Here is an 18,579-nt window from a genome sequence, read left to right on the forward strand (position 1 = left end):
ACTGCTTGGGATGTGCCCAAGGAGAAGCGGTGCTGTGCTTGGCCTCAGGCTTTCTGTGGCCTCTATAACAGCTCAGGCCATGGATGGAGCCTCCCCTTTGCTGTCAGTGCTGCTGCACCCTGGGCAATGGGCATTTGCCTGCTCCTGGTTGTAAAACAGCAGCATGGTGTGTTTTGAGACCCGGGGATGGAGAGTGTGGGTAGGTCATAACATTTCTGGATGCACAACTATGTTCAATAGAGCTCTCTAAAACACTGCTGAGGAGATGCTGTTCCTTACTGCCCGTACTCCAGTCTGGTTTTGATATGCCCATGCCAGAGGAAAGTGTCCATGCTTGGAAAGAACTCGCCTGAGAGCTGTGCTGCTCTCCTTAACTATATGGTCTGAGCACAGGATGATGTTAATGTCTGTAAGTTACTTACTGCAGTTATTTTTCTTAGTTTTGCCTATTTACTAATTGCAACTGTGCATTCATAAATACCACATTTTCATAAGCAAAGGTTTCTTTAAGCACAGAAGAAAATTTTTCCTGTTTTTCTACGTGACAACATGACATACTGAGAAATCACTTACCTTGAGACCAATAAGTGTACGGCTTTGTGATGTATAGCTACAATAACAGCTTTCCGATTAAGACATGAAATCCTTCATTTCAGTAGACGACATGATTCTAGTGAGTGGCACCTAATTTGAAACAGGTTTATATCATCTATAATCTTTTGGAGGGCCTCGGAAAGCACAGCTATTTTATTATTTTATAGCCCGCAGTTATACAAGCAAGATATAAAACACACAGATTTTCTCTTTTGCTCATCGTAGAGTGAAAGGATAGTACCTCTTTAGACTTTGTCTCTGCCCCTTTAATTTTCTTATTCACTGCACACTTCTTTGAGATTCATTCTTTTTTCTTTTCTTTCCTTTCCTTTTCTGCACCTACTTTTAAATATTTTATGGGTAGAGAGCTTATAATATGTATTGTCACGGCAGTTGTCTCTAGAGGTCAGCAATGAGTTTAATAATGAGATGCGAACCAGTGACTCTGTAAAACCCATTTCAGGTTATAAATGGCATGTTTTATTGAATCTAGTGTTAAAGGTTGTTAACGTATCAATTGGTGATGGTCAGGGTTAAACAAGCTTCAACACGAGCCCTCTTATGTTAGGAAACTGTCACTAACGTATTTTCCCACCACCTTCTTCGCCGAAGCCATGTTTGTGTATCGCATCCATTTTATCATGGGTATTCTGCAGTTTAAACTCTCCAGGCCTGATCTGAATCTTGTATTAGTATTGCACCAATATAATACTGTTCAGCACAAAGGCATCACTCCTGACTTTGGCTTGCTGGTGCAAAGAGAGCATGGACCATTGGGTTTTAGCAGGAACTCCCGAAATAAGTCAAAACCCAGATGAAGCTCGCTTCTTGCTTTGTGAACAACAGATGGTTGACTTAGTGACTTAGTGTTTGTTAGGTGACACTGATCTTTATGTTGTGACCCTGGGGCTGCAAAAATAACTTTTTCACATGAATTTGGTCTAAAGTGTTTTTCTCTGGTTCAGGCGGTTTGAAAAAGTGAAAGGTTTTTAACACTGTTAGAGTTGCCTTTTTTCAAAATAACTCCACTTAGGGGCATGTAAGTGCAGCTAGAGAGAGCGCGATAGAATCTCTGCTACAAAATGTATGTAGCAATGCATTTGGTTTGGGTTTTTCTTCAGTAACCTTCACATTCCCAAATTTACAATATTCAGTTTTCTTTCTTCTATTTTCTCACCACTCATTGCTCCTCAGAGATGTCAATATATGCAACTGTCTCACGGAATACGTTACATCTTTTTCTTCTTTCCCTTTTTTGCTTGCCCAGTGGACATGCTGCATCACATTCCCATGAATTTGAAGTCTCCTGCAGTGCCCAGTGTATTGTTGATGCCAGGATAAATGTTAAGCACTAGTTAAAGAAGACAGAGTACAAGAAAAGTTCCCTTTTTTCTATAAATTAGATCGAATAAGAGTGGTGGCAGACAAGTGCTGGGCTATTAAAGACCATTTGGAAAACAAATGATTCAAAGGGAACAGAATTGTTAAAATTGAAGCGAATTTGTGCATCCTGGTGACTACATCCACCTTGTGGCTTTGCCTTTTCCTTAGGGCACAGTGGGGAGCTTTGCAAGCAGTACAAGGAATGCATTGATTCACAGGGCTGGGGAGCATTCTGAACTTTAAGTAAATCTTACAGGAACATTCACAGCAATACTTGATGTTTTCTAAAGACTCTAGCAACTGCGTCCCTGGAGGTTAAGTGGCTCCACCAAAAGCAATGCAGATTTGGTCTTCTGAGCTGCTTTGAAAGCACATTTGAAATGAGTGCATGCATGTTCTATCCTGCTCAGCTGTTTTTGTTTCCCAAAGTTTGCCATAATAGTCTTTTAAACCAGAATTGCCTCTGACATTTTCAGGCAATACTCTGTTCTGCTGCACTGAGAAATGATAGAAAAGCAGAAAGAGCATAGGTTTTTACTTGCTCACATGAAATGGTGAGGAGTTGCTGAGAAGAGAAAAGGCAGCATGTCCCTGCTGCTGCTGGAAGGTTTGTGCAGTCAAATCCCTGCAATTCTGCAGGCCCCTATGAAAGAAAATAAAAGTGGGGTTTTTTTGTGAGCTTAAACATCTCCCACGTTGAAACTCAATGTGAGGTCAGTTCTGAAGGCGTTTGTGAAACTGCCACAAAATTTCCCTGAATCCATCAGAGTGGACACGCAGCTGGCTATAACCAGTGTCCAGTTGAAAAGCCACACACTGATCAGAGGGAGCTCAACTGTTGTGTTGCTACTCCCGAAACAAAAGAAAACACCATTCATAAAATATTTGTTGGAGTTACCAATAATTCGGGGGGGGGGGGGGGGGCATCATTTAGTAATGGAAGCTGAGGACACACTGTATGGAGTGTGCCAAGGTAGATGATGCCGTGTGATGCTCAGCACAGCATGAAATCAGGGGCAGGTTTCTTTTGCAGTAAGAGTTACATGAATGGAGGAAGAGGCTGAAAAGCAAAATGCATTGGGAGTTTTTATGGAAACCAGAATTATGCCATGTTGTGAAGGAAGCTTTATGAATGAATGTATAATGCATTCTAAAAACAAAGTATAATAAACAGTTATAGGAAGTTATTATAGGAAGCGCAAGTCTGTTCCTCTTCAGTCCTGAAAGAATCAGCACGTTTTTTTAATTACAAGCAAAGTTCATTTGTCAAACTCGACTCCTCTGAGTATGTTTGAAATGCTTGCTAGCTCTTAAATTACTTGAAAATTCCATCTTGGTTTTGGCAGTAGTTGTGCTCAAGGAAAAAAAGTCGGTAAAACAGAAACCAAGCATGCCATAAACTAATGAGGGCTGTAACTTTAGAGGTCTTCTGAAACTAGATACAGCAAATTAAAGTTTTATATGAGTCCTGTGGGCCCAGTAATCTATTTTTTTTTAATCTTCCTGCTTATAAAATGTTTCTTTACCATTTTATTTTTTCTTAAAAGCCTAGAATATAGTGTTATTTTGAATTTATATCATTTCAGCATGTTTAATATTAATCATGTATCTTTTTAGCCCATCATTAGAAACATGATTCTTGATTTTTTTATGACTATCCAACCTGCCTTACTCTTTTTTATTTTCGTTTTTAGATGCATCATCCTATTCAGATGAAACCTGCAGATAGTGAAAAGTCAAATGGTATGTGTTTAATTTATTTCTGCTTAATTGTGCCTCTTTCTAAACTAAAGCGAACACTACATTGTGAGAGTTTTTGCTTTACTTCTTGTGTGGTAAAAACGGTATCAGGTAGTTTCCCTATACCTGACACGGTGGGAAGGTGTTGACCTGCTCTGAACTCCCATTTATCCTCTGCTTTAAAGAAATAAGTGTTCTGGAAAGCAGTTTTCCTTGTACCTGCTGTATGTCACAGCCTACCTCGCTACATACATCTTTCCCTTGTGTTCACTTAGCAGCGAGGTGATGTGGGAGCACCTGGTACTGATAAGATGGAGATGAAATTTTAATGGTGAAAATAAAAAATAAAAGAAACAAAACCCATTCCTGTGTTAACGAACCATGTAAGCAGCTGATGGGCCTCAAACATTTGTCTAAACTTGACTTTTAGAGAATGGTGCTGTTCTGAATCTGAGCCAAATTTAGCTTTTAATTATATGCTTGGCTCTGAATTGGGAAACCCACCTTGCAGCTCTCTGTATACTTATTCCTCTCAGCACTTGTAAAATGAATGCTATAAAGACAGTAATATTCATTCAGAATACCAGTGTACTGCCTAAGTGGATGTATATGACATGCAAAATAGATGGCATGCTAAATCTGTTAAACATGCCAGGTTTGTATATTCAAGGAAATAAGATAATCGAGTGGTAACGCAACCTGGCTGTGTGTGACTCTTTAAAAATATATACATGTGTCTATTTTGCCCCTTGATTTGTTCCTGTAATTTTCTAAAATGTATGTTAAAGATATCATCTGCCTTCTTAGATTGCAAGAGCTTCATTTTCCCACAAGGCCCACATAATCAGAGCTGGTTCCTCCAACAGGCATCTTTGCACCTCATTAATTAGTAATCAGGGCAGAAGCCGTGCACTTAGAGATCTACATACCTGCAAATGTAAATGATGATTGGGCTCTAAATCTCTCCGCAAGGCTTTTTTAAGGCTTCTCTTTTTTTTGTCTGATTGTAGTGCATCCCATTTTCAGGCTTCTCCAAGGATTATAAAGTTTGGAAGGAAATTAAAACTTCGCATTGCTCTGGGTTTCCTATTCTGACAGCTCTCTAAACAAAACTGGCCACAAATGCAGCAAATTAGAGCCATTACCCATTTGTAATAGAGTGGTGCTGTCTCATGAGCTGAGTTTTAGCAGTGATTTCTTGCTGTGTTTGAATGCTCAGAAGAGAGGCCAAGGCACCTGCATGGACAGAAGGACCAACCTTTTCAGGTCCCACTATGCTCAAGGAAAACTTTGCTGTTGGGATCCAGACTCCACTCCCTAGTATTTATTGTGCTTGCCGTAGGCACAGTTTTCCCTTAAGTACAGGAACACTGGCCTGGACCCTCTGAGCTATGCATAGCCCCTATGAATTCTTCCTTGAAAGACAAATCTCACCTCAAGTTCCTTGGCAAAATAGAAAAATAAGAGGCAATGGGCCAAAATTGGCTCTCAATAGTTACTTGTTCATTGCCTGAAGTTTTTATTCCCAAGGGATATTGAACATATTGGCAAAGCACTGTTGAGAATTGTGCAAATTCTGTATTGCTCTTAGGTCCTCACTGCTGCTGTTAGACTGGGGTTATCTCCATGGTACTCCTGCCTGCGCTGCACTATTCTTAGTGTGACAGGAAGGACTGGGTACTTTTGCGTTTCCTCGCATTTCTTTCTTATTTTGGAGAAAACACATAGATAGATCAAAGGTAGAAGTTGTCAAATTAAATGCCTTTTTATATTTAGACTCCTGGCAGGTGTAGGTACTTATGGGAGTGGTGAACTCTTCCTTTTTAATAACTGGGGAAACAGAAGGCAAACTAAAACCAAATGATGCTCCAATGTTACACCTCAGAAGGACAGGACGTAGGTGCAGGGTCCATGGAGGAGGTGAGAGCTTGCAAGCAGCTTGGAGAGCAAAAAGAGAAAGAAAAGCAGTATGGGGAATGTGAAGGCCTGTTTGGCACATGTTTCCCATATGCTTCAGGCTATACATCTGAGGAGGTATATTATCTGTGCCAAGTTTACAGCAAGTTGTAAACTGTACCTCTTCAACCAGATTGGTAAGTTCAAAGGGGAAAAGAAAGAAGGCGTGCCGAAGAATCTTGGTTTTCATGATCTGTGGTGTTTGAGCTTTTGAGGAATGCTTGGAACCCTTTGATTTCTGAGTAGTGTTTCTCAAGTTTCAAAGAGGTTGAAGAAATTCTCTTGGTCAGAATTTCCAGATAGCTTGTGGAAAGTTATGTAGGAGAGTTTGAACACTCATTACAGTTCTGAGCTTGCACATATTTGTGAAGGCTTGAGAGACCTGACCAAGTTCCACAGGGAGGATGAGAGGTCCCCTACTTCTTCATGCACAGGTTTACAACCATCATTTGCTGTGGGATAAGATGTCCCCTCCCCATTTTGAGTCCCTTGCAAGAAAGTTTGAATGAGCACCAGGACAGAATGCTCCTCCTCCATCACTGTTCTGTCCTTACATTTATGCATCGTTTCAGAAGCCTGTCCCTTAGCACAAAAGGCCAAGGCCACCTCATGGAAAATGGGAGATGGGTATGGAAGAGGCACCTTCTGCACACATTTGACTTAGTGCCTGAGCACTTCTGCAGGGTTAGGAGTTCGTTAGCTGCCTGAAGATCTGTTTCCTTCTGGATAGGAACTGGGTGGGTGCTTGATCTTGCACAATCATCTCCATACCTTCCCTACATACAGTAGCTGATGCATCTGAGTTATCTGCTTGTGCAGATGAAGCAAAGCTTAATTTGTTCCACCAAGCATCTAGCAGCTAGAGTTGATGGGGAAAGACTTTCCTTTAAATCTAATTAATTTGTCTACCCAGAAGGATTCTGGAAATGCTTTTATTGTTCAGAAATGTAATATCCCTGAAAGATTTTCAGATGATGAATTTTGCAGTGTGTCTTGATCTGATCACCTACTAGGTCTGGTCTGACCACCCTTATATAGGTGGTTAGGGTGGTTAGGTGGTAATTTCAACCTATTTACGAAGTCTTAGTTAAGGATTACCTGCCAGAAAATCATGGTTTCAAGACTTTGAAGGCTCCACTATTGCTATATTCATCCTGACTGTTAACCACTCACAGTATTTGTCTGTTTAAGCATATTTTCCCTTCTTCATGCATAGGTGGTTCCTGCACTTTAGTGCAGAAAAGCACATAAACACGTCTGTAGCAAATAATATGCTACAATTTAGCAAATACTTAGATGTGTCTTGAATCAGGATTTGAATACAGTTGATACTTTCAGACACATATCCCATGGACAGTTGTCCTGGGTTCACGACAATAGTATTTATTAAGCGGACCAAAGCTTCACCACTTCTGGGAAAATGACAAAATTCTCTATTAAAAAAAAAGGGGGGGGGGGGGGAGGTGTAGCTGAGTAATTTAAAATTTATTTCCATTTTATTAGTGAAAACTTGAAAAAAATAATTCTGAAATTCCAAGTGGCACAACTTTGCCACTTTGGAGGGAGTAATTAAATGCCATATGTTAGCGCTAACACATAGCAAAGTTGATAATTAATGCAGGCAGCTCCGGATCCAGGTGTGACTTTGACAGATTGTATGCAAGGGGTTTTTCACAGGCTTACAAATAGGGATAAAAAGTCTGTTTTCCCCCTTCCCTTCTGGATGGAAAAGAAAAACAACCCAAACACAAAAATCTACAACAACCAAAAAAACCCCTTTATGCACGATTAACTATTTCTTGATTTGCTCAAAAGAAAAGGCGACTTCTGGATGGAAAATGCACTCTGTGACTGCAGTGTTCAAATATGTATAATAATGGGTTATAATTTTGGTTTTTTCAGGACAGAATTTTGGGGTTTAGAAGAAAGAGAATGGAAGCTTGTTGAATCTTCAGGGAGATATCCCATGATTATTACAGGGTTTAATTCCTTTGTACCGTTCAGAAAACAATCTACTCCCTTATTCTCCTGGGCTAGCACAAGCAATCTAACCCAGCCTGCAAGAAGTGCTCATTTCTGAAGCAAATTGAGTAAAGCTAAAAAATTAGACCCTTCAGGATGTTGTACTGCAAGTTGGATGTAGCGCTGTCAGAAGGCAGGAGGCTCAGATTTAAAAAAGCACAGATAACCTTTGATGGCTAACTTAGCGTTCTGGATTCTGACACTATGCTTAGGCACCCAGGCTAGTGATTGCAGAGCTAGTCTTGATGGTGTTACGAGATCAATTCATTTTAAAATAGATACCAACACTGGGTTGCTGTGTTCAGGCAAAAGATTCCCACCCAAATACATCAGGCTTAGCACTGGAAGTGTCGCACTAACTGCCCTGGCAGCATAGCTAATCTGTGTTTATAATATCTTTGGGTGGATTACAGATGAACCCATAATTAGTTAATCAAGATACTGGGCAGCTTCACACCTTCCTTCATGTAACTAGAACTTCAGACCTGGCTGCTTCTGCTCCATCAGTGAGGGGTACTCAGCTACCCCATCCTGCTAGCTGCTTACACATAGTTGTATCTACTTCCTGCCCCCAGAGGTGCAAAATGGCCAGAAAGTACAATTAGGCCTAGGAGCAAGGTTAAGAAAGAATGATACCAAACGCTTGCCAAAAATATTTTCATTAATTTTATGGATTTTGAATTATTGAAACCTACCTCTGGTGTGGGAGAGAGAATTATCAAGCAGCAGCGAAATGGTTATGAGATGTGTGCATACAGACCTTTGTGCCCTGTTATCCTTCCCCCCAGCCGTCTCCTTTGCCTGCTGTCATTGCTCAAAGTGCTCACAGCTCCCAAGCTTTGTCCAGTTCCCCAGAGCTCATTTGTTGTTCCTGCAGCTGGAACTCAAGACATCCCTGTGTCACCATGTTGACCAGCTTTTGGGAGTTTACTGGAAGGTAACAGCCCTGTCTACTGTCAATAACAAGGAAGAGACTCACATGAAAAAAGCCATCCCATCTTACTGAGACAGGCAAGATCAGCTACTCTTTGGAGGAGCTCTTGGTGCTGACAGCATCCAACTGATAACATTTTAGCTGAGTCTAAAACTGGACACCTAAAGGTAGATGACTGAAGTTAGGCAAGATGGCTTTGGACTACCATCATTTCTCCGAACAGCAGCAGGTAGCACCTTTCCCAATCTCAGTGCCTTGTCTGCATGTGTTTAATGTTGAGCTCCTCATTTTAGTGTTTGGGAGCAATCAAACACACACAGGCAAATCAGCAGGCTTGTCTATCAAAAGGGAGGTTTGCTAACCTGTAAATACATTTGACTCATACTTCTTGCAGTCTGTTGTGTATTTGATTCTCAAGCCATACCTGCATGGCAGGTAAGAATTCATTTTAGAAAGAGAGAAGTGGCTGACCAGAAATGTAGAAACAAATCCAGACAGCCAGTCTTGCAGAGGTAAAAAAGCATTCCTTTTTCTACATGAGAATATGTTGTTAAAAGCTCTTTCAGCCTAATAATATCAGATGTTCTATCAGATGGAGTGAAAACTTGTCATCTTAATCCCGACAGTTGTCCCTTTAAATGTTTTTTGTGCTGGGCCCCTAGCCAAAAAAAGAGAATAGCAATTTTCTGAAGCTTCAACACTGATCAGCACTGACTAATAGCACTGAATGCAGAGCACGTCATCATATCAATATGTTTTCTGTACTCTGAGCATTCTTCATGAAATCTACATTTTGAAGATGTACAGTACACAGGAGCTGGATGTTTAATTCACTATAAAATCACCCTCAAGCTTCAAACCTGCAAATCATGTTAGTTAAATGGCATATTTATAGGTTTACTAGCGAAACTGAAGGAGGCCGGTGGGGAGGTTTTCGTCTGCTACTCTTTGGAAAATTAAAACAAAGCCTTCCTTTTGCATTTCATTTCTTTTGAATCTCCATGTGAATCTCTTTGGCTTGAATCTTTGTCCTTGCGCCTAAGCAGGACCCAAGGTACTTCCAAGGCATTTATCCAACTTGGCCAGTAGCTATTTTTAGGAGAGTTGGGATCTAGTCACCCTTAGGGTAGACCTGCACACTGTATTTCACACCTAAAATCAACCCAAATTTAAATGGCTGATACCAACTGACTCACAGGTAAAAGAGGCTCATAACACAGAGCAGAAGGCAATGCTTGGACCCATGCTTGGCACCAAGGCTTCCTCCAGCCTGACCTTGGTGTGTGGTAGGGAGAAATCCATACCTGGAAGTCCAGCTGGGTCCTCATACCCTTTCCTGCACCCTGGCCATAGTGTGTGGCTGTTGTTGAAGAGACAGGCTGGCCAGGGGCCTTTCTCCAAGAGATTACTCAAGGCAATATAGGAATTGCAGGCAGCCAAGAAACAGGCATCCTTTCACCAGCAGGTGTGACTACCTAAATTCTCTTGTGTCTGTGAGCAAGGCGAATCAGTTTGGCCATCCTTAAATTAATTGACAGCATCAGGGCCAATCATATCTTACAAATCAGATGTAAAGTTTCAGTGTAAGACATAAATATATATTTATATATACCACCTATATAAATCCCAGCTGGCAGGTCTTATCTGCAGTCCCACGTATTCAGCTCCAGATCTGTGTATAACTGGCTCATCCCATGCATTCATCATTTGTTAACCCTTTCTGGAGGGTTAACCTGCATGTGGAACCTCAATATGAAGTGTGAATGAAAATGTTGAGTCCTGAGGATTCTCTGCTGAGGAAGATTTCTTCTCCTGGGGGTTAGATTCACGCCAGTTTTCTTGCAGGCTTGTAGAGGGAGACGCTTGGATTGCAGGGGCTGGTGTCTGTTTTGGATTCTGAAAAATGCACAGTCTTGGTGTTTGCTTGCATAAAAGCCACAAATACCTTTTAAAGTCAGCAATTCTAAGGGAAAAAATCATTTCAAGCACCTCTCACGATCAATAAACATGAACCTCTTCTTTTTATTGTTGAAATTATTAAATGCACTTAAAGTGTTGAAGTATAACACAAATAAAACCCTGTGAAAATGGACGCTGTTTCTTATTCCTCAGCTGCAATTTATTCCATATGACAAACTTGCACAAATAAAGCCGAGAGAGTTGGGGAGCAAGAGAAGATTCATTATATTCTTTTTTTTTTTTTTTTTTTGTAAGCCCAGAAATGAAAATACTTCATTACAAAAATAATTTGCACAATAATAGAAATAAGTAAGTGCACTGGAGACTCTCTGGAGTAAAGCTTTCCTTCTCTCTTTGCTTCCCGCAAACTCTGACAGTCTGCTCATTAACAGTGAATTGGATTTACATGCCATTTCAAGAGAAGAAGAAAGCATTGCTGTATACAGTATTATACAGTAGCATAATAAGCACTCAGATTTTTGGTTGGAGGATTTTTTAGATGGGAGGGTGCATTTTTAAGTCTTTTCAGGGTGATTTAAATTTTTACGATCTATTCCATTTGTTACAAGAGTCCACACAGCTTTAGACCCATAAATTTGAGTTTGATTAACAGGACTGCATGTGTCCTGGTGCAGCAGTCCAGCTTTTGTGATTTTGGTGACAATGCAGGCAGGAAATAATCTACCAGTGCTTCAGGTAAAGCACCTTTTTCATGGAGTTTTGCAAACTCAGCATCCGTATGAATCAAAGGGTGTTAAAGTGATGCCCTGGAATATGCCTCGTGTCCTCCTGAAGGGGAGAGGGCTGTGCAGTCTAAAATAAAAAGCAGGGAAACTTAATGCATTTTTTGTTTCCAGAGCAGTCATTACACATCTGCCTTTCGAGTGCCATTGCATTAAGTTGGCTGAAGTTGAAAGCTCAGGTAGAAGCTGCTCTCTCAAAACATTTCTCAGGAATCTTTTTCATTAGCTCGTATCACTACACACACAACCCCTTCTTTGCCCTCACCCCGTCATGATTTCTTTCATACCGGATGGAGGTGAGGGGATTTATCTGAATTGGAGTCTATGCAAAGATGTCTTTAAAAGTCTCTCTAACAGAGGATGCTTTTTTCTTAGAAGCTGTGATGGGGAGGCATATGCAGAATGACTAAGGCAGCCAATTACTCCTTTATATAAACAGCAAGCACCACTAGAAAAAGGAGAGAGAGAAAGAAAAATGAGAGATTTCGGGTGGGGGAGGAAGGAGGGAAGGGAGGTTGTAAGTATAAAGTGTTTGCCTTAGGACTTGTCTTCAGTTACAGAGCCAGACTCACATGACTGGAGTTTGGTTTGATGTGGTAATGAAGCATTGATCACAGGAAAAAGATGAAATGGCCTTTGCTCATTCATTATTTTTATCTTCTAGCTGTGGAAGACAGAAAATTGTTCATAGGAATGGTTTCGAAGAAGTGTAATGAGAATGATATCAGGGTGATGTTTTCTCCGTTCGGCCAGATAGAAGAATGCCGAATCCTTCGGGGACCGGATGGGCTGAGCAGAGGTGAGTGTGCAGTCTGTAAAGTCTCTTTTCTTAAGTACTAATTGGGAGCTATATGTCACAGCCAAGGTAGGCACAGCCGCTGTCTGCAGCTAGAGGTTACGCTGTAATACGTCCCACGTGATGAAGGTATCCACATGAACTTTTCACAGTGGCTGAAATTATCACCTTTTATTTCCAGTGTCAGAAAGGTCTCGGTGCCAACATATTAACTTGTGTTATCGCCCTGTTTGTCAGCTGGAAAGGTTCCTTTGCACGCTGAGAAAACACCCTCAGTTTTCTGCTCTCAGAAAATCAAAGATCCTTCCCTGACCCCATTTCTGCTTTGTAGCATAAGGCCAAAAAAAGAAAAAGGACTGTAAAGACTGAAGGCATACAGGGTCATGGGAACTGGCCCACATTGTAGCACTATCTCCTCCATTCCTGTGTTTTCTATAACTATATGCAAAACATAGGTCTGCTGTAACTGAGAAACAAAGAGGTTAGCTTGAACTGAGAGCTTTGCCTAGACAAAAGTTTATGAGTTTTTAAGTCTCGTGCCTCTTTCACAACCCCAAAACCACGACAGAGGTGTTAAGCAGCACCACCAAGAGTAGTCAGGGACTACTGACCTGAACTTTGGAAACGACTGGCAGCACAGACTTCCGTAGCCTTTTGATTGCAAAAGTGCCTTTTGGGGCACTCTGAAAACACTGAAAAGAAAAATCAATGTACATTGATGACCCAGGCTGCATATTAACTCCATGGTGTATGGACCTGAAATTATTCTCAGAGAGTGAACCTTCTCAAAAAGTCAGTTCCAGGTGGTGCTGAGTGGATAAGAAAACAGTGATAGTCCTGTCTGTTGGTGTGAAGGATGCTGTGGCCACAGCCATTTAACAGCACGGGAAGTGAAATAGTTTCAAGCGTGGAGCTGTGAAAACATCACTTTTGTTTCTATAGAAAAAAAAAAGAAAAACTAGAAAGCACAGTTTATGCATTTTATTACATTTTCAAAAGGCATGGGAAAAATAATAGTACTCATTTTGCATACAGGCATAGGTATAGATGCAGATATTTTTCTTAACTTTTGAATCTACTTGTTTCCAGAAGCCTATAGCATCTGCAGTATTTTGTGCAACAAACTGTGCATGGGGGTTTTTTGTTCTGTGTGCAGCCCAGCTTCTTTAAAACACTTATAAATTTCAGGAGGGGAAGTTGCAGGTATTCCTATATTTCATGGCTCTGCATGAAAGTACTTGCTATACTGCTTCTGAATAATAAGGACTTCTTGAAAAGACACTCTGACAATAAATAGGAAGCCCCAAGAAAATGATGCACTTTCATGCGTGTTTAATCTGCATCCCAAAACTTTTGGAGCCGGGATGTAGCAGTCCCTTCAGGCAAGGAGAGCCCCGGGATCATGGCTTTTGCCTTGGGGAAGTCAGGGGGAAAGATCTGAGGTTGGTTCCTGCAGCTCAGTAATGAATGTTAACTGATGGAGTCGAGTGCTGTCATTATTTTTCTAGACCCAACACTGAGGCAAAACAAATATTTCTGATTTTTACTTGATTTAATTTTGTAAGTAGCACAGGGAAGGGGTGATGGAAGACACAGTGGGAAAGGAGCTAAGTAACTGCTGAAATAACAACATCTGAGCATCGTACGTTTTGAGCCCCAAAAAGATTTAACTGACTCCTCAGCATCACCCATCAAAGAAATGGATCTTTCCTGGGATCCATAGAAATCCCACTGCATGCTTGTTTTTATTCAACAGACATTGGGCACAGTATGAGAATAGAAAATCTAATTATGAAATCTAAGAGGGTAACTGAGATTGGTGGGGTAGTTTTGTTCTGCTGTAAATACCCATCTCATGATAATCAGAAGCTGAGATTTTAAGCCATGTCACCAGTGTATGAGGCAGGGCAGTGTTGTCTGCTCCCCAGCAGAGCGGTAGAGTTAATGTGCTGCTCTCTCTTGCTGGAGGCTGAAGATCTCAGTCCAGGTAGGTCACACAGCAGCAGTCATAGCAGAACTACCGCTGGGGTTTATTTTGGTCACAATCACGACTGATATTCTATCATGCCCACATGCATCATGCCTTGTTAAACTTGAATTGCTTTCTACACACCCATGTTCACACTTCAAAATGAGTTCAGCTGTGCCAGCCAGGTTTGCAGGCAGATGTTTATCAGCTTCACAAAACCACCACTCCATGAGAGAAGGCAAAGTGTTGGGAAAATGGTTGATATTGCAGTTGAAATGAAAAGTGCTAAGGGAGATTTGCAGTGGAGGGAGCTTGGCTGAAAAAGCACAGGGTGAAAACTGCCTCACAAAACAAGAGGGAGAATTTATGCGGTTAAGTCTTTGTAACCAATTCCAATATTTAATGAGTTTTAATTCATGTTACAGTTTCCAAGATGTTAATTCCCTTTGCCACAAACAGTGTTTGTTTTCCCAGCATCCGTCCGGATGCACTTTGCTCCTAGACACAGAAAGGTGAATGAAAAATAGTCACTGTCTTAGGAAAACACTGTCCTCACCATGCCTGAGCCTTTGGGAGCTCTCAGTGCTCACAGCAGTGTGATGGAAATACGGTCCAATAAACTCTATTTGTCATCTCTTTTCAATTGCATAACAAGTGTACACACCATGGTATCATGGACGAAAAGAGCTTGAAAAGTATATTCATTAGTATTTGTGCCAACTTTTGAGCTTTGTTAAAGGGTTCAGGCAAATAATCTTTTATTACTAGCAATTGCAAGGAATAGTTCCGGGTTACACAGCTCAGTTAGAACAGTTTTGGTTTCTGCTGGTTGGTTTTTTCTTAGTGAAGAGTAAAAAGGTTTCAGTTGACTTTTAGGCCATGTCTACACTACAACAGCAGCCTTGCCACTCTTATGGTAGCAGTCTGCTGTCAACTCCTAGGCAAGAGGTAGGGTTGTAGCGTACCACATGGCTTCAGTAGAAAGGAGAAGTCCCGTCCTGTGGTGTCAAGGGAAAATGTAACACTTTGTGATGAGTGTGATATAAGTGCTAAGGTAAAGAGAGAAACGGGCAGAGATTGAGCTGGTTGTTTCTCTCATAGTTTCTAGCCAAGAATTGGCAGAACTTTAATAAAGTCACATCCATTGCTGTCACTACTGATAATGGACTATCAGCATTTCCACTTCAAATTCCTGTTGTCAGCTGTTTGAAACTCATCTGTAAAATGAGACTAAAATAATGATACAAAGCTCCAGTGGTGAAGCAGTGTATTTTATAGAAACTGAGATGGTTTTTTTGCCACTGTTGTTCTCTCTTGCATCTAAGAAATAATTGTTGTTTCTATCTGTAACTTGTTAGATTCCAGCCAGCTTCAAGAAATAGTCACCAACCAAAAGGCATTGACTTCCAAAGGCTTGGGGATAGTCCCCGTGAAATTAGTTGGCTGGCAGAGAGTAATTCCTAGCTGTGAAAAGTATTAAAAAATAGAAATACCCTGTTGGCTATACAGATAAAGAAAATAGTGGCTCAGCAGACATGGAGGCTGGCCTTGGCTTTAGCAGGGTTCATGGGACTATCTAAAGAAGCCTTGCCACTGCCTATACTATATTCACTATTCAAAGAGAAGGATTCAGCCTGCAGGGTTGTTTAATCCAGCACTTTTTCTGAAGAGCTAAGTATGCTTTAAAGAAATTCATGATTGTGATATCATGTGCTAAGCTTCATTATCATGAAAAAGCAGAAGTGAACTGCCTCAGATGATTAAGATTTTAAATCACTTATTGTAAAGGGCTTAAGGAAACTTGCAGACCTGCTGACTCCTAGCACTATGTAGAGTCTACAGTGACCACAGATGCCAACACAGACAGCCATGCAATGATAGCTGGAGTGCACAAAAATAGCCAGAAATACCGAGGTTTGATTTGTAGCTGTGCCAGTGATGTGCTGTATTGACTGTGAGTTGGTCTCTCATCATCTCTCTTTTGTCCCATTCCTTAAAATAAGGATAGCAATGCTCCTCCACCTTTGTAAAATGCTTTTTTTTAGATCAGTGGATCAGTATGTCTGTATCACTCAAGGAATTATTGCCATCCATAATGATGATAAAAAAATCCTCTTATCACAGGAACACCACACAGCAAATTATTCCGCTGTATTGCTAAGTGAAGATTTATATAACAGATACCAGAAAGAAGTCAACTGGGTTAATAGCATGCACTGAAAAAACCTGCTAGTAACTTGTACAGATGGTTGGATATACCATGAAAACTGTGGAAAGGCTCAAAATGCATATTTCTACATCTTCTAGGCTCCTGATTATATGATTTTTTTAACAAAACATCACTAGGCACATGGGACAAGTGAATATTTCTGCAGACATTGATTACAATGATTTTTTTCTTTCTTTCTTTGCTTTAATAGGAAGATTTCATTTAGAAATGGCATGAAGAGTAATACCATGAGAGCTATACCATGGTCAGGCAATTTAATTTCATTAAAATCCATTCATAACTTTCAGATTCTGTGTTTTTCTTGATTAATTAATAAAAGAAAATGAGTATTTCTATCATAATTAATTGCAGTGAAGGGTAGATGAGGAGGTTTTATGACTGTTTGTTTTTCCTTATGGGTACTTATTGCTCCTTTCTTAGCTAAAGTAATGTGAAGTGTCAGCCATGGGAACAGCCTGGATTAGGGGCCACTTTCTGGCTTGTGTATCAGTAAGTGATGGAAAACAAGGACAGTGGAAGTGCTGTGTCCTTGGTAGCTCTTCAGAAGCACTTCCACGTCTTATTTCTTCTTCTGTAATGTGGTAACATTTTAAGTTTTTTCCAATCATTATGGCACATTTAATTTTCTTTTTCCCCTGCTGAGAGTCTTTTGAAGCTGGGAAGGCAAAACACATCCAAGTGACCAGTGTCTCTGCTGGCCTTTGGCCAGTAGCTACATCTCAGATTTCCATTACTGCAGCTTTGCAGCAATCCCTCCCCAGAGGGAAGTCTGAAATGAAATCATTTACAAGAGTTTTTATTCCAGCAAGAGGGTCATCGAGGCACTGTTAGAGGATGTGGTCTTTGGTTCCTGTTTGAGTCTCGGTTTGTGTGAATTCCGCTTACTGAAGGCTGTGCTTTGCAGCGTGGTTAATTGACTGTCCAATTAGAAATGCTTCGAGGGAACCATGAACTTCAGGAAATTTAAAATCTATAATCTGTCATCTGGTCAATAGTCAAGAGAAGTGAGTAAAGCGGAAGAACTGAGGCATGTTTACAGGACGTGCCTCTCGTTACCTTTATGGGTCTGATATGCATAAAGAGCTTCACTGTGACTTTTGCAAAATGATGCGCTTTGGGCTGAGTTGTTGCACTTGGTCTCAGACCTGTCATTGTGTGTCTTAAGCAATGCCTAATGACCAAATGTCTGTACAATAAACAATTTGATGTCTTCATTTGGAGCTGAAATGTGTTTTAACCACTGAGACAGATTTTTGTGTGATGTCTTCATTAGAAGGCTGTTTCCCAGGCTGTTCCTTCCTTCAGACTGTGCTACATTAACACAGCATAGAGTAGGGAATGTCTGCTTTGCAACCTCAGCTAGAAATACTTTAACACAACTAGAGCTTATTTTTATCATGCTTCAATTTCCATAGCTTTTTATTTGAGCCTTATCTTTTCTTTAAAGAGAGGCTTTCATCTCAGAGGATCCCAAATACTTCTTGCAGGAGTATTTTGGCAGCTTTTCACTATTGTTTCTTAACAGAAATGGAAGAAAAACCTTATTTACGATGAACCATTTACACTACCAGCTGCGCAGCCACCATACGTAGTACTGCGATGCCCAGATGACTTTGAAAATCTCTTGAGCCTCCTTTTGTGCCAAAAGGGTCACTGTGCATTTATTTTCTTTATAATTGATTACATCTGCCTTTCTTTCATCTCCAGAACTTTAAAGCATTGGTTTTAAACTTCCATTTTTAACTCTAGGCCTGATTTAAACATGTCTAGGGCTTTTGCATCTCCCTTCAGCTTCACTGAGGGTTTGGGAGCTTTAACATCTCTGGTAGACAATGGTAGTTTTATGTGGGAGGTTTCTTGTGTAGGTGTGAAATCAGACCCCTTCCCTTGAGGCTTCCATAGTTGAAAATGTTCTACTTCACTTCAGGCTCGCAAGTATTGATGTTGTGTTAGACTGTGCATGACCTGCTGACTGAACGTTTCAAAACAGTCTATGAAAGCCTGAGATGAGAAGGATCAAGTGAAGTGGGAGCTGAAATGGGGCAATGCTGAGCTTTTTTAAATATTTCAAATAGTTAAGTTGCTTGAGCAGGAAGCCCAAGGTTTGGGATGGCACAGGTTGAGGAGGGAGCTTGACAAATTCATGCTTTCTTCAAGATTCCCTTTCAGTTGGATGGAAGTAAGGACCAACACTGTGAGTTTAGATGTTCTCTCAGCCAAGATGGTGAATGTGACAATGTGCTCCGAAGCATC

General features: G+C 40.7%; 1 protein-coding gene across 1 annotated transcript in view; it reads left to right on the forward strand.

The window, feature by feature from the left end:
* CELF2 (CUGBP Elav-like family member 2) overlaps window positions 1-18,579 on the forward strand; it is a 377,904-nt gene that overhangs the window by 300,877 nt on the left and 58,448 nt on the right. Inside the window, exons 5-6 of the mRNA XM_080630853.1 lie at window positions 3,672-3,720; window positions 11,996-12,130. Of these exons, the coding sequence (XP_080486979.1) occupies window positions 3,672-3,720; window positions 11,996-12,130 (184 nt within the window). The remainder of the gene's footprint in view (window positions 1-3,671; window positions 3,721-11,995; window positions 12,131-18,579) is intronic.

Source organism: Psittacula echo, assembly GCF_963264785.1.
Source record: "Psittacula echo genome assembly, chromosome: 1".
NCBI lineage: Eukaryota > Metazoa > Chordata > Aves > Psittaciformes > Psittacidae > Psittacula > Psittacula echo.